Source organism: Peromyscus maniculatus, chromosome 4 (assembly GCF_049852395.1).
Source record: "Peromyscus maniculatus bairdii isolate BWxNUB_F1_BW_parent chromosome 4, HU_Pman_BW_mat_3.1, whole genome shotgun sequence".
NCBI classification, from domain to species: Eukaryota; Metazoa; Chordata; class Mammalia; order Rodentia; family Cricetidae; genus Peromyscus; species Peromyscus maniculatus.
In genome coordinates, this window is record NC_134855.1 from 119,202,267 (window position 1) to 119,219,341 (window position 17,075).

The 17,075-nt window shown below is 39.0% G+C and overlaps 1 protein-coding gene across 4 annotated transcripts in view; it reads left to right on the plus strand.

Annotated features, from left to right (window-relative positions):
- Positions 1-17,075, plus strand: part of Macrod2 (mono-ADP ribosylhydrolase 2) — a 1,982,629-nt gene that overhangs the window by 623,998 nt on the left and 1,341,556 nt on the right. For all 4 annotated transcript variants that reach the window (XM_006983683.4, XM_042276356.2, XM_042276357.2 and 1 more), the window contains exon 5: positions 15,586-15,702. In XM_006983683.4, coding sequence (XP_006983745.1) covers positions 15,586-15,702 — 117 coding nt within the window. The remainder of the gene's footprint in view (positions 1-15,585; positions 15,703-17,075) is intronic.

Sequence of the window (17,075 nt, forward strand, 5' to 3'; positions counted from 1 at the left end):
CAGAACAAAATGTCAAAGTGAAAGAATAATTGTATTGCTTGGCAGGATGATCAAAATGTTTCTTGCTCCTAAATTTATTCTTTATATGAGATGATTCCCTCAGAGTACATCTTGAAAATAAATAATAGCTAAAGAGAAAATCAGCATTAGGATTGGGCAATAAATGACACCCTTCCCTGTATGCTTTGCAGAGAAGGCAACTTTACATCTCTCTCCAGAGCCAGTGTCCCGCCCCTTCTCCAGGCATTAGTCCTTTTAGCTAGGGAAAGTAGGCTCTGGTTGAAGGTTTGCAAAAGCTGATTTTCTCTTGTGTGTGTCAACCTTCTCCCTTTATGTAAACATACATCCACAGAAAGGTTCTTACTGTTCTCTTTTAGACATTCAGAAGAAGTTCAGTAGTTCAATTCCATTTTTTCTGCTCTTTTTTAAAATTTCATAATTAATTTAATTTTACATATCAGCCACCATTCCCCTGTCCTCCCTTCCTTCCCCCGACCCCTCCTCAATCCACCCCCCATTCCCACCTCCTCCAATGCAAGGACTTCCTGGGGATTCAGTTCAGCCTGGTAGATTAAGTTGAGGCAAGTCCAGTCCCCTCCTCCCTGCACCAAGGCTGAGCAAAGTGTCCCAGCATGGGCCCTAGGTTCCAAAAAGCCAGCTCATGCACTAAGGACAGGTCCTGGTCCTACTGCCTGGGGACCTCCTAAATAGTTCAAACTAATCAACTGTCTCACTTATCTAGAGGGCCTGATCGTATTCCATGGGGGCTCTTCAGCTATTGGTTCATAGTTCATGTGTTTCCACTAGTTTGGCTATTTGTCCATGTGCTTTTTCCAATCATGGTCTCAATATCTCTTGCTTTTTATTTCTCTCCTGAAGGTTTTTATATCTTTCATCTTCTCTCCTATAACCATTGCCATTCCTAGAGCCTGTGGGAGTATGAGCTATAACATGACGCTTACTTCCTTGTATAAAGAAAATGAGGAGAAGGGAGTTCACAACATGATTGCACTTTAAAAACCAAATTCCTTGAGGAAAGAGTACCTTTCTACATAGATCTCATTCTATGATTTTAAAAAAATGAGATTGCCTTGGAGGTACCTGTTAATACTGCCCTCCATCATCCCTAGGTTGAACTTGCATCCATCCCCACTGGAAAGGTTCTGGTACAAGACGATGGAGAAGATGCATTAAGTTGGCTCATTTCTTTCTCCTCTGAAAGAGAAAGGTCTGTCTCCCCCGCCCCTCCCCACTTTCAGCTTGATCTGATCTCTATTAAGAAGACTTCCAGGGCAGCTGGGGCAGTCTGTGCTGTTAACCCTGGTGAAGCTACACACCCAAGTCAAGTAGGTCTGTAATGACTGCTCTCAGAAGGTAGTCAGGACTTCTTCACTTAAGGCCAAAATTTCCATTACTATTTAGACTCTATTAACACCAGACTTGAGGGTTATGTTGAGGAATTGTCCTTAAAGGGAATGTAGTATTAGGACCTGCAATTCCATAATTCTTCAAGAACATCCTCTTCTTGGATCAAAATCCCAAGATGCTTTTGAATAAGAAATGATTTGCGAGACTCTTTCCTTCTCAAGTAAATTGCTGGATTAAAGATCATAATAAAGATGTGTTACCTAGCTTGCAAGGGACCCTTCCCAAATACTGTCTTCAGTTTATTAGCATCTTACAGCACCCCTGTCACCAGCTAATATAGCTCCTACACTCTCCATCATCTCTGATGGGAAATGTACTCCTCAATCAAACTGTCTCCCCACTTCCAGGGAAATATGATCCTCATTCCTTTCCCTGGGTCTAGTAGCATCTACCTTCAGTAAATCCACCTTTGTCATTGATGGAAATATCCCTCCCTGGTGAGATCTGCTGAAATCTAAAAAATGTAAGGCCACATGGCCATCAGACTGGGACAGTTTGGATTCTTTTCCACAGCTGCTCTTTCTGCTTACTACTGCAATTGGTAAGTACTATCTCATCTCTACAACCCCTCAGAACGACCTCCCGGGGGTTTCCTCACTCTGGTATTCACCTCACAATATTTTGTCAGTTCTGAATTTTCTAGTACTTAAGACTCCTATAGCGACCACAAAGAAGCTTCTCATCCATAGTTTCAAAGAATGTACCTCAAATTAATTAAAATGAATGCTTAAAATTTGGAAATAGCATCAGGCTCTTAGTTATAGACACCTCATATTAAGACAGTGACTTATGTAAAACGTAACCTAACTTTATAGGAGAAAAACAAGTTCTTTCATCCAATGAGAAGCAATTCAGTTCTAGTGTAACTCCTGTATAGACAGCATCAGTGATCAGGCATTCTGGGCCCCTCCTGTAGCATTAATCTCATGTTTGCTGCATAGTAGCCTTGGGATTAGCACCATGCTTTAATCTTTGCAGGTGATATAGGAATAGCAAACAAAATCATAATATGTAATAAATAAGTAAATATGAGAAAGCCCTCTATTATACATCAGATAAATACACACACACACACACACACATATATATATATATATATTTATAATAGAGATTCACATATAATTACACATACATTTTCTATATACTAGCTATCTATATCTCTCTATATTTATATATAATTGAGAGATAAATATGCCTGGAAATCTACCCAAAGGCATCTACTTTCACTTACAGGAGCCATGTGTCTTTCTTTGTCTTTCAAAGTAATGTTGGTAAATACTTTAAAAAAGTTAGACATCTTTCCACTCCAATTAACATAGGCCTCTTCAGTAGAGAAATGAGAATTGTTGATACTAAGTACATAATTAGCAATCTATGACATGATGAAATTTTTCTCACTTGAGTTTTTTTGTTTGTTTTGTTTTAGGAAGGGAGCATAGATATGTGGAAGTCTGTGCATGAGTTAGGCCTTAAAATAGTGTATTTACCATGAAGTTATCATCCACTATATATAACTTGATCATAGTCTAGGCAGAATTTTAATCAGCTTGATGTCTCACCCTCAAATCCAACAATGAAGATTGTTAGATTGTTCATTGCTTTATATATTTCCAAGAAATTTTCGGATATTGTAAATATTACAGAATTTTTCCCCTCAGCTTAAAATGCTAGTCCAATAAAAGCAGCAACAGTCCCCTTTTCTTGGTTCTCTACATGTTAATTAGGTCTTCGATTCTAGGAGAAAGAGGCAAATCTTTGTTTCTTAAACATTTGTCCCAGAGTGATGGAATTGGAGATAAAGAAGTTAGATGTATGACACATATCTAAACCCTGTTCCTAAGAAACATGTAAATGTTTATTTCATTATTCTTATCATTGCCTTAGACCCAACTCTCATCTTCAGATTAACCTGCAGGCTTGCAGGACATTCGTAGAAGTTAATTTTTGAGTCAGCTCAAAGCAGTCTCAAAGAGCTAATCCAAATTCTTCACATCTGTGAAGCTTCAAGATGTAGATCTCCTTCTCACTGTATTGTATTTTCTCACAGCTATTTCTTCTCCTCCCTAAAGGGAACACTGATGTTATTCAGTACCTAGCACATAAATCTTTCATGCAGGCTCTGGGTGACCTCTACAGGAATCAACTTTTCACCCGATTACTTCAGCTGTATTGTTTTTCTCCCCCACCCCCCACCCCCCAAGATTTCAGGGCAGCTATTTAAACTCTGTCTTTCATTTTTAACTTGAAAGGAGATTATTGTTTTATATCATTGTGATGTTAATGGGGAGGGTGCATATTAATAAAGTATATATGTATAGAAAGTATTCTGAGTTAATGGCTTAACACAACTGTTTACTCAAGTCATAATTCTTTGAATTCATCAAAGAGTTAAATAGTTCTTTTCCTCTCAACTGGGCTGGTTCATATGTCTGGTCCATTGCCAGGAGAGCTGACTGCTGACTGACTAGGATGGCCCCAGATGGGACAGCTTATCTCTCTTCCACATGGTCTCTTATCCTCCAGCAGGCTGGCCTGTGATTGCTCACATGGGAGCTGAGCTGGCATGAACAGTCTCTTGAGGCTTGGGTCTGGAATTCTGCCTTCTTCTCTCAATGTGCAAAGCAAGTTACAAGGTCAGCCTAGAATCAAGGGATGGAGAAAGAGATTCCACCTCTTGATGAGAGGATTTGCAGAGTAATGGAGATTCAAAGAGCATGCACACAAAGAAGGAAATAGTTGCTATAGTTTTTGTTTTGTTTCTAAGATCTATCAGTTAAGATTCTTACATGCTTTGGATGCTTATTCAAGTATCTAGAAGCTGTCCTGTAAAAATGCTAGATCTTTGCATTTCCTTAACCATCCATATAGGTCCCACGAGCAGACCTATTACATACATGCAGAAACTCTTAAGAAATAGGAGCTTATGGTTTGATGCTAGAGCCCTTTTGCTTACCATATGATAACTCCAAGTTTCTTGACTGTACATTTCAGTATGATTTTTAAGTATCCATATATGCTTATGATTATATGAAAATATCACTATAATCAATGTGGTAAATATTTTTGTAGAAATTATAAATATTAATAAATGCTTGATAGCTTCTTTCTATATATGGATGTATTTATCTTGACTTCAAAGACCAGAGATCAAGGGCCTTTTAATACTCCAGGCACTTCATGATTCTTCAGTAATCTTGAATGAAGTGAATCTTGAATCCTATTTGCTGTTGAATATATCTCTAATCCCAGTTAACAATGCCTGATATTAAAGACAGAGTCTAGATACTTGATTAGGACTTGTGAAGAGTATGATAGAATGACTCTTGAAGTTTAAAGAGAATTTTTCGCTTTGTAGGTATCAGAACTCATAGTTTCATTGACGAATGACTTCTCACAACATTGACTACCGGCCCAGTATTTTACCACTCTCTGGTCATTTATCAAGAAAACACACCGATTCCACTTCCTACATGACTTGACATTAATTCCCTAACTTCCATTTTTTTTATGTATTAAGCTACAGAGTTGAAGAGTAATTTACAATGAAATGGGTATGAATACAAAGAAAGGAATCATTGCTACAGCTGGTTATTTTTCAAAAAGACCATCAATTTAAGACTTGTTGGATATTTATCTGGCTATCACACAAGGTAAATATTATACAAATGTTAGCTCTTTAAGTTTCATTGTGATCAAAAGGTCCTAATAGCAAACCTACTGCGCAGGATCCTACTTTCGAAACATTTTACGATGAATAAATGCATGCATGATAAGTAGGTATAGACGACTCTTAGTACATAATTGTTACATGCTAAGCACCATTCAACATTTTTATAAGTTCACTCACAGAAGGGCTGACTGGGGTAGTACATTAGTGCCCTTCCTTTACACATGTAAAGGCCAGGGCATAATAAGTAAATACCACATGCAAGATTTCTAGCATGCCATTAAGGACACAGTAAGTCTGCAAAGGATATGTTTACTGTGATTATTACAGAATGTTATGTCCTCGTAGTTTCTTGCAGAACGCTTTGTGCAAGGCAGTTGTGTAGCTTGATTTTTCCGCCTCGCCCACAGTCAGGACAAATCTCTGTCACCCGCCAGTCCCACAGCCGCTCAGACCCAACCAAGTAAACACAGACACTTATATTGCTTTCAAACCGCATGGCCGTGGCAGGCTTCCTGCTAACTGTCCTTATCTTGCTAACTGTGCTTTTATCTTAAATTGATCCATTTCCATACATCTGTACCTTGCCATGTGGCTGGTGGCTTACTGGCGTCTTCACATGCTGCTGGTCATGGCGGCGGCTGCAGCCTCTCCTTCTGCCTTTCTGTCCTTTTATATCTCCTCTCTGTTAGTCCCACCTATCTTTCCTGCCTAGCCACGGCCGATCAGGTTTTATTTATTAACCAATCAAAGCAACTTGACATACAGACCATCCCCCAGCACAGCCAAGTGCAGACCATCTCAAACACCTGCACTCAGGCCCATGGTCCTAATCATCCTCTATACGGACCTGCTGGGTAACGCCACAAAGAACCCAAGAAGGGCTCCCACAGGACATACAGAACATCCCACAGCACAGTTGTTTAATAAATTCATGTTGATTTGATTTTAGAAGAACCCTGTTGTAACCTGTTGGGTTTCTAAGAGGTATATTCTATGAAAGGAGCCACATGTTTTCAGGATAATATGATTTGTGTGATTGCTTTTAGATTAAGTTACTGTCTTTTCTTCACAAGAGAAGATTAAATGAGTATATGCAAATCTAAGAACTTCAGCAGCCCCCTCCCCCAGAACCATTTAGAAAATTGTCTGTGCAGGACAAGGAAGAGACCTCAAGGACCAATTTTAATAGCTGGATTTTATTAAATGGTGCTTTTAGTGTTCGAGGAAAAAATATTTAGAACTCTTGGTTCTGTTTTCATTTTCCTTGGTTAGGGGGAGAAGGGGCTAGCTCTTAGATTTACTAGTCCACAGTCCTTAGTGTCCATAGTGTCTGACACATTTTTGCTTCTTGCTTTTATTTATTTATTTATTTATTTATTTATTTATTTATTTATTTATTTATTTATTTATTTATTTTTACATTTTTTGGCTTTCATTTAAATTGACCTGTTGGTTTGTTTATCAAATCCTGCCTGTATCCCCAAGGTAACAGTGACAGAAGTGAAAAACTGATCCCTAGTGCACAATCGAAAGCCATCTCTCCACTCCACCCCTTAGATGTGTTATTCTTTAGGCTACAGTCTGAGAAAAACTAAAATGTCATGCTTAATCAGATGATGTTCCCTGAACTTAGCCTTGTCAGATAATGGGGAGAATGACATCCAAGAGTCAAGACCTCCAAGAATTTAGGCAGCATCATCAGGAGGGTGAATGACAGGTATGCCAGTTTAGCAGCAAGCCTGGTCTTTAGGAATGTGTGGACCTGCCATATCCCTGATGAAGAGCAGTTCTTTGCATGACCTCAGTACTGTCTTCAGAATCTTCCTGACGAGAGAGTGTACAACCTCCATTACAGCTGTTCAAATGGATCTGAGTGGTGACTGAGTTTCAGATTCTAAACTGACTAATTAATGAAGAGAATGTAGTTCTTCAGTAAAAAAAAAAAAAAAATCTGAATTTGTTTGACGAAAGCTTATAAACTACAAATCATTAAACTGACAAACTGCTTTCTGAAGCATCCCATTGTCCTAGTGGCTTTCCATTCTAAAGGTTTGTTGATCATTTGTTTCACAGTCCATTTGGGGTGTTCAAGGGAGTGCAGTTTGGCTGCTCACAGTCACTTGGGGACTCAGGTGCTCTCCATGCAGGCATGAACTGTCCTGGAGCACTGAGGACTTTTGCTGGAGACTTGGTGGAGACATAGTTGGTGCTCTTGTCCCCAGGGAAGACTGTTTCTCCTACTCTCAGAATGCCTTTGCTGCCTGTAGTTCTTTCTATGGGGTTGAGGCCTCCTGGGCTTTCTCTTCCATCTGCGGATGTTGATTGTTGAACTTGTTCAGCTTATGTTTAAGCAGTCATGTAGTCATGTTGGTGAACCTTTTTTTTTTTTTTTTTTTTTTTCCGGCTATAATTGTGCTTTGATGCACTGTCAATCTCAATGCTGATTATCAGTTCTTTCCCAAGGACAGGTAGAACAAGCTTGCTGCCTCTTCAACTGTACACTTAGAGAAACTACAACAAAAGGTTCTCTACTAGGCATCATCAAACCAGAGAAAAGTGGCTTCATGTTCCTCACAGGTTTGGTGGGAACCACAACATTCTGGCTGTATATCCCAAGTTGCTTCTTAGTTTCTGATTGGATTTGAGTGGCAGGATTTCTTCCTCAGAATTATTAAAATAATGATAATAATGAAAAGTCATAATATTTGTCTTTAAGTTTTGAATTTAATTCAATCCCACCATAGAGGTACCTACAAAGAGTTGGTAATTAATACAGTCAGTGACATACAAGGGAATATAAAATTTGTTTTTCTCCCAGTGAATTGAAAGACTAAGGGAAGAAACTCCATGCCTCATTCTACAGTGTTTATATAATAGATACAAAGCCACTTGAGGTGTGAAGTGCATAGTTTGCTAACCTGAATCATATAAGAATATGAGACTATAATCTTATGAGAATATACATTTGTCTTGTAACTGTTGTAGATATTTTTAAATAAACATATTTTATTTAAACATGTAGATGAAATTCTAAACAGTCTTAGTAAATAAGAAACACAGAACCAAATACAGGGGTAATAGCCGAAGAGATCGGAGAATTAGTCAAGAGTCACTGACTACCCTTTAGCTTACCACCAAGCCGTAGTTTTCCACATGAGAGAGCTTCCTGCCTAACTTGTGCTTTTATTGCTTTCCTGTTCTGCCTTCTCATTGTCTCTAAGCCCAGCCACATGACTTCCTTGTCACTGCCTGTCTATACAAACCTCCAGGTCTCTATGGTTGGTACTGGGATTAAAGGTTCGTGTCACCAGCTTGGCTGTGTTCTTGACTGCACAGAGACTCAGCCTGCCATGTGATCGGATTAAGGTCCTGGGCTACCACCACCTGACTTCTGTTCCTGGCTCACTATGACCTCTGATCTCCAGGCAAACTTTATTTATTAACATACAAATAAAATCACATTTCAGCACAATTAAAATATCATCACATAAACATTTTTCATATATATATTTAGATCATTTTCCCCTCCCCCCACTCTTCCCAGATCCTTCCCACAATCCTACCCACCCAGCTTCATGTTTTCTCCCTCCGTCCCTCCGTCCCTCTGTCCCTCCCTCCCTCCCTCCCTCCTCCCTCTCTCTCAACAGAAAGAACCAAAAAGGAAACAATGAAAATAAAATCAAACTAACTTAAAAACAACAACAATAAAACAACAAATAGAAAATAAATTCACACAAAAAAATATGGGGTCCATTTTGTATTGGCCAGCTACTCCTGAGCATGGAGCCTGCCCTGGCCGGTGATTGATATATCCAGTGAAACTCCACAGGAGAAAGCTGATTTTCCCACTCCCAAGCAGGTATCAGTTGCAAAAGGCTTCTTGGTTAGAGGTGGGGCTGTGTGCCAACCTTCCCTTCTCAGTGCTGGGATTTTGTCTGCTTTGAGCCAGTGTAGGTCTTATGAACCTCCAGAGGGCCAGGCTCAGTTGGTCAGAGGGAACAACCCTCCCAAAGGAAGAGGAACGGTCTTCAGTCAAGGCTGTACAGGAGGTAGCTACAGTGGCCCACTGTAACCTCCAGACAAGCTCTTGAGATTGTCAATACCTTTGTAAAGAACACAGTTGCACGCAAACTTGGAAACTGAGAACGGCTTCTGGAAAGACAAAAGAAGGGAGGAGCTCATGCTAGGCATCCTGACAGGGGAGAACTTAGCCATGAGCATGCCAGTGTGGAAAGGAATGGTGAGGCCTCAGGGGAGGTGAGAAGTGTATGATGATGTGTAGTTGAGGATGTAACGTTAACCACATTAGCTAAGAGTTTAGAAACAGCACAATTTAGAACTAGGACTTCTGTAATGTAGGGTAAAGGTAAAAGCAAATGCCAGTTTAATAAGAAAGTAATATGATTTAATATACATTTTAGAAAAATAAGTCTAGTATCAGAATTGACAGTATTTGTGAATTTTAAAATCTCATGGTGAATGTTTATATATTGGTCTATTCTCCTTTTGTCTTTTGAAATTGTCAATTTTATTTTGTTTTATTTTATTTCTTGTTTTTTTTTGAGACAGGGTTTCTCTGTGTAATTTTGGTGCCTGTCCTGGATCTTGCTCTGTAGATCAGGCTGGCCTCAAACTCACAGAGATCCGCCTGGCTCTGTGTAGATGAAATTCTAAACAGTCTTGCCAATTCCACAGCTGATCATGTTTCCTCAGACTGGAAGCCTCTGAGTCCTCATCCGTTTGGATCTCAGCTGAACTGCTACAAAAAGCCTAAAGGCTTAACCAGGCTCTAGTTCCTGGTCCTCACACCTTATATACCTTTCTGCTTCCTGCCATCACTTTTGGGGATTAAAGGCATGTATCACCATGCCTGGCTGTTTCCAGTGTGTCTTTGAACTCACAGAGATCCAGATGGATCTCTGCCTCTGGAATGCTACGATTAAAGGCTTGTGCTACCACTGCCTAACCTCTATTATTTAATATTATTGCTGTTCTGTTCTCTGATCCCCAGATCAGTTTATTGGGGTGCACGATATATCAACCATAGCTCTGCCTCCTGAGTGCTGGGATTAAAGGTGTGTGTCACTGCTGCCCAGCTTAATTATCAGTTTTAAGAATAAGTATTGAGGCAGTTGATGCTGTCATTGGCTTTATACCCCTCACTAACTTGTCCCAAGAAGACAAATATAACTGAAACAACATGAGGTCATGCTTTAACCTGTAAAAGAGGGGACACAAAGTTTCAGCTTCTGTCAATGACACAGTTGCTTGTATCAGAATGAACTTTGTTCCAGTAGCAATGATAAATTCCTGAAAAGATACAAAAAGAGCAGAGACATTAATAGGAATTGGGAAACATCTAAAAGCAGAGTGAAACCCAAGTGGGTTCAGTCACTGGAAGGAAACTCCCCTGGGTAAGCCACACCACTAAGAGGTCACACAGCTTGGATGTTGAGGGTTCTCTCTACTCCATTTGGAAGTGGCTAAAGGGCGCAACAGAATATAATAGTTTTGTTGGCATGAGTTCAGACTGACTAGGAATTGAAGAGGGGTCCCTAGGAAGAACAGAATAACAGAGAGGGGAATTCCCCTCCCAAAATAATAGTAAGCACCTTTTAAGTCCTTAGCTGAGTGTTGAATTATGCATGTATGGGGAAAGTCTTCAATAAGCCCTGGATAAAAATAAAAACTATAAACCTAAAGAACTGAGTGGGGAATTGAGCAGCTTCAGCAAGTATATAGAGTCTGGAATTTTATTTCAGCCCCACCTGCCTCAAGCTAGAGGAGCATCCTGAACACTGTAAGCACTGAAACTCCATGCTAGAAATACAAAGAATACACCCTGAACTAATGGACTTTCCTCAGAAATAGAAAAATGGAGCTAGATTTCACCTTAATAAAGCCACCTACATACTTATAATTATTTACCTGCTTGCTAGAACAAGCACTAACATTGTATATCTTAGTTTATTTCCCTGTTGCTAGGGTAAAAATATCACAACAAAAGAAATTTAAGAGAAAAAAAAAGTTTACTTTGGATAATAGTTCAAGAGTACAGTCCATCATGTGAGAAGTCAAGGCAACAGGAGCTTGAAGCAGCTGGCCACATGACATCTAGAAAGCAAGGTCAATAATGCTCCTGCTTACTTCACTTCCTCTTTTTTATTTAGTCCAGGATAAAGTCCACCCTCCCCTGGCATGGTGCTACCCATAGTGGGCAGCTCTTTTCACCTCTAACCTAATCAAGATAATTGCCTATAGTCATGTCCAGAGGACCATCTCAGTCTCACCAAGTTGGCAATTTCACTTAACCATCACAAGGATAACCTAAAGTTTCTTCCACATAATATTGGTTTTCAGTATACTATCAGCAATTAGTAGATATGTAAAAAACCAATGTGGCCCAGAGTCAATAGAAAAATAAGTCAATGGCAATAGACCCATGGGTCAACTGATATTGGAATTGACAGAAATGTACTACAAAATCATTGTGTAAAACCTGTTAAGGAATTTAGATACATGGTATTATACATATAAGATATTTAGATATAAGGAATGATAGGTTTGAAAATTTCAGAAGTGATGAAAATAGTAAGAAGAAATACAAAAGGAATCTCATGAAATGAAAAAAATAATCTAGAGTGAAGAAATGGAATTTAGCAGATTTAACATATCTCAAGAATAAAAAAGCCAATAAAGGACATGAGCAGGCACTTGATCCTAAACACTTGGCAAGATACTGAACCTTACTAGTCATCAGTAAGCTATAAATTGAGTCTCCCTTGTAGTTATTTGAATGATAAACTCAAGAAGATGGACAGCAGCAAAGGTATGCCTAACTGCAACTCTCATATATTGCTGGGGGCAGAAAATGACAAAATTGATTGGAAAAAACATATGTTCTTTATAAAGTATGCAGAAACTACCCCAAAGCTTTATTCAGAGGAATTTTTTTCCAAGGAAATGATAATATAACAGCAGCAAAAAAGATTTGTATAATGTATATCTATCTACAATCACTAAAATATTGTGAATAATTCCTGTCCATTCAGATATGAATAAAGAAATTATGGTCTCTTTAAAAGCAGACGATTTCTCAAGAATAAAATGGAATAAAATCATAATATGTATGATTTAAAAAATCTGCTGAATGGAAGACACAAGACCCTCTACCTGAAGTTTCAAATATACAACAGCTAAAACTTAGCCATGGTTACCAAAGTACTAACAAATGCTCCTGCTCCCAACAGTGTTAAGAGGAGTTTTCAAATGGAAAGGACACAAGAAAACGTTGGGCTGATGGAAATGTTTCATTTTTATTGATGACACAGTAATGTCCATGCACATTTGTTAAAATACATCAAAGCAGCACACTTTACATTGGTGTATTTGATTGTATGTGCATAATAAATCATAAACTGAATTAATGGAAATAAAAATGTAATAATATAGCATTATATTCACAAACAGGAACTCAGGTTAGATTGTCAGATTTTGAGACTTGAGTTATAGATAGCACAGGGTATAATCACCACATCAGAAAAATCTGGGGCTTTGAGACATGTTGCAAGTCCTTTGTGGATATAAGCAAGATGCTAACCTAGGCTATGCACTCATAAAATGGATGATACAATTAGTATCTGCCTTAGAAGGTTGTCCTTGGTGTAATGTCTGGGACGCAGATGCATTCAGTGCATTTAAGCCATAGTCATTATTATTAAATAGCTCTTCAGTGACACTGGCATTACCCTAACTCAATCAGGAATATGTGTATAACCATGAAGATTTTAAGAATTAGATATCTACAAACTACATTAGGCAGCAATCTAAATAACTCAGACATTTGACAGCATATGATTAAGTACACTCACAAATCCTATTTTAGTTATCCATTTCAAACCAAGCAACTGTCTCTTTGTCAAGAAAAAACCAAAGCTGTTCACTTTAATATTATTTCCTTGAAGAGCTTGTGAAAAAAAATCAAGCATAGACAAATTAGGGCATAATTTTTTCATAGTTATCTTCTTTCTTTTGTCTTTATCCCTTATTCTTATCATTAGAGGTATGCATCTTTCCAGCACATACATATGTATATGTACATATGTACAAGAATTTGCATGTAACCATATATATAATTGTGACTATACCGTTTGTGAGCTGGCTAGTTTTTGGCAATTTGACACAAGCTTGAGTCATTTGCAAGGAGAGAACCTCAACTGAGAAAATGTCTCCAGAAGATTGGCCCATAGGCAAGCTTGTTGGGCATTTTCCTGATTAATGTGGGAGCACTCAGTCCACTGTGGGTGGAACTATCCCTATGCAGGCAATCCTGGTTTGCATAAGAAAGCAAACTGAGCAAGGCAGTAAACAACATTCTCCCATGGACTCTGATTGGTCCTCAGTGTTGGACAGTTACCTGGAATTGTAAGATGAAATCAATCCTTTCCTCCTCAAGTTGTTTTTGGTCATGGTATTTATCAAAGAATTAGAAACCAAACTATGACAGTTTCAGTCTATGACTGCCTTCTAAACCAGTCATTTTCATGTAAAAAATCTTATCATGATAAAACTGTTACCCTAAAAGTTGATCTACTCTTTTTAATAGCTGCAGAATGGTCTATGGCAGCATGGAACTTTATTTATTGAACAAGCAGTTCTGTTTATGAGCACAGCATAATTTCAGGTTATTATTCCCATAGAAAGCTTTGAATTAATGCAAACATCATTTGCACTTGAGTTGGTAATTTCATTTGATAAATTTTTAAAAAGTGAAATGGTTAGTTAAACATCTTTGAACAACTATTTCCAATCTTTTCTTGTGAGTAACTGTATTTTGTGTGTGTACAAACAGTGGTCAGGGCATTGTGTTCTCTCTTGAGCGTGGTGAATGGTGGTTTTCATATTCTTCTTTATGTTTCTCATTTACTGATAAAGAGCTGTTTTTAAAATTAGCCAACTTTATTTTAAGATATTTAAACACTATCAGTCTAGCACATAACATTGTATTAAGCATTCTGTTGATTGTCTCATGTGCACCAAAGTCCTTAAATTCCTGCACAGGTATGCGAGGTTGCACCTCTAACACCAATTCATTACAAAGTAGAGCTTTCCACAGTATGTGGCTGGTGAAGAGCATTGTGTGGATTTTACCCCGGGTCTGTGAAGGGTGACAGTTGAGAGTAGGCTGGAATACATTCATTTTGATATGAGGGTCCTTTAGGGCTAGGTTCATTATCAAACGCCATAGATATATATGTAAGTGGCAAGGCAAGTAGGCCTGGATAAGCTTATGCCTTTGGACACTTGTTGAGCTGAGAATGATGCCTCAGTGACAGGCAGTGGCAATAGTAGCCAGCTTGGATATTAGACACCTTGTACCCATGGCACTAAAGTCTCTCCAGAATATAGCTTCATCTTGAAATAAAACAAAAATAAGAAGTCATCAGGTTCATGATGGTATGGACTGTGGAGTGGGGGGTATTTAGATCTCTCAAAGATACTGTGTTTTCTTTCCCTGACTTCTACCTTGTCTTGGTTTGCAAACTTGATTTTTTCTTTCTGCCCATAGAGTAGTACTTATTCAAAAAGGACTAAACAACCACGTTTTCAAGTTTGTAATTTACGTGTCCATGAGCCTTTAGCTGTCTACCACAGCATTAACTTCAGATCCAGTCACAGAAGGTGTTGATTTTTTACTGAAACCAGCTTCGTGCTTCTTGCCAGGGTGGCTGTTTGCAAAGGGCCCAGAGGAGGAGCTGCAGCTGAGGCTGCCTGAGGGCAGAAAGCTGCCTCTCCAGCAGAGTAAGAACAGCTGCTGCTAGTTGGCTTTCCAAGCCAGGTGCATGGTCTTCCAGGTGCTTCTAAAGACCCATCTACCCTTGCGGCATCTAGCTCTTCCCTTGCAGGAACCTGATCATGCTTGCAGGGTGTCTGTGAGGAACCGAGTTGTCTGGAAGTTTGGTTCTTATTTGAGTAGCCTTGCTTTTACCATCTCACTTTTGAGAAGAGTACACGTGTGCCTTTTCTTCTTCATAACCGCATTTGATCCTGGTGATGTGCTGGTAAACATACTTAGCAGCTCCGAGGAGACAGTTAGCATTTCTTCCTAACACTCTTTTCATTGAAATCAGATGTTGGCAGAAAATGCCTACACCAGTGAAATTATTCTACCTGTTAGGGGATCCTCCACCCCAAGAGAAACTTAACCAGAACACCACTTGCATCACTCCTCTGTAACTTTTTACCATGAGGGGAGAGAGAGAGAGAGAGGGAGAGAGAGGGAGAGAGAGAGAGAGAGAGAGAGAGAGAGAGAGAGAGAGAGAGAGAGAGAGAGAGAGAGAGAGAGTGAGTTTTATTCACTACGAGTTTTCCTCTGTCGAGCTATGGTTTGGGGAGGGAGAAATTGAGTTCCTTTTCTCCTGCCCATTTATACATTTTTTTCCCCAAAAGGTCACACATAGGCTAACTTTGTTATCTCTCTTCCCTAGTGGATGGCTGTATTCATAGAGCAGCTGGTCCCTGTTTGTTAGCTGAGTGTCGGAACCTGAATGGCTGTGAGACTGGACATGCAAAAATCACGTGCGGCTATGACCTCCCTGCAAAGTGTGAGTATGGCATGCTTGAACTTCATTTCAGAATCAACTGAGAATGCCAGCCTTGCTTTTTCCCTCAAAAGAATATCTAGAAAAGGAGACAGTTGAGGTGGGATTTAATTAAATATGCTTGTATTCAGACTTAGTGTGTAGGTGCATGTTTATTTATATGATTAACTAGAGAAATTTCTAGTTGTTCAGTTATTTAACAATGTCTCTGAAACAGAGAAATAAAAGTAGGAGCAAAATATACGTTCCAGTATTTAAGCACCACCAGTGACAGCTTCTGGAAATGATGCCAATTTCTCATTCCTTGTTCGGGTTTCTTGATTGTGGATGTGTTTAGAGCAAAGGAGATCAAAGTGATGTATTGTGTTTTCAGCTGCCATGTAAAGGCTGATTGGCAATTACAGCCCAGGCATCTGTCACACTCGGTTCTCAGGAGAAGCCAGTGGAATGTGGTTGTCAGTCCAAGAATGTATTTGCTCTTTGAATGTGGAATGGTCAAATTTTCTATTATATTTGAATAGAAAAATGCACTGCAATTGACTGACCTTGTTGCTTCAGTGTTTAGCCGACTGCGATAGGGTGGTATAAAATAAAATTGAGAGACGTGATTAAAAGTGCACCTTTTAAAATTATATAATTTTCAGAACCTGGAAATGGAGGGAGGTTTTGTGCTACACCATTAAGGTGTGCATTGGCCTGGAAACTGAGACACCAATTTAATCTATGTACTTGCTTCTTAGGATACTGCCCTGCTCTATGAACACATTTTTATGTGAAGACAAGCTACTTTTGTATGTTTGTATTATAGTAGTGAGAATAGCACGACTAAAAACATACAATATAACTTGTGGGATAGTATCGAACACTGTATGGGCAGGGTGTAGAAAAATAAGCCACCCAAGACTATCTGTGAATGGTGACATAGTGTGCTTTTAAGGTAATTTTAAAAATTGTGTGTGTGTGAGTGTGTGTGTCTGTGTGTGTGTGCACACACATGTGTGTTTGTGTTTGTGCAACCCCCCTGTGTACAATGGCATCGGGAGTTTGCACTTTGACTCCTAGCACTGATGATCTGAGTGTTAAAGGTCATTTTTTCGTCTGGATTCTATAGCTCATGTTGACAAACACAGTTTTTTTTGTTTTTTTGTTTTTTTGTTTTTTGTTTTTTGTTTTTTTTGGTTTTTTTTTTTTCTGAGACAGAGTTTCTCTGTGCAGCTTTGCGCCTTTCCTGGAACTTGCTTTTTTAATCTGTCTAACATGATGTTACCTGTGAGCTGCAGCTGACCCATACCACCCCAAGAATGAGCAGATTAATTACTTTCAGACTTGTGTCCATCCTCAAACCCAGTAATAAGTGAGGTCTTCTATTGAATTTA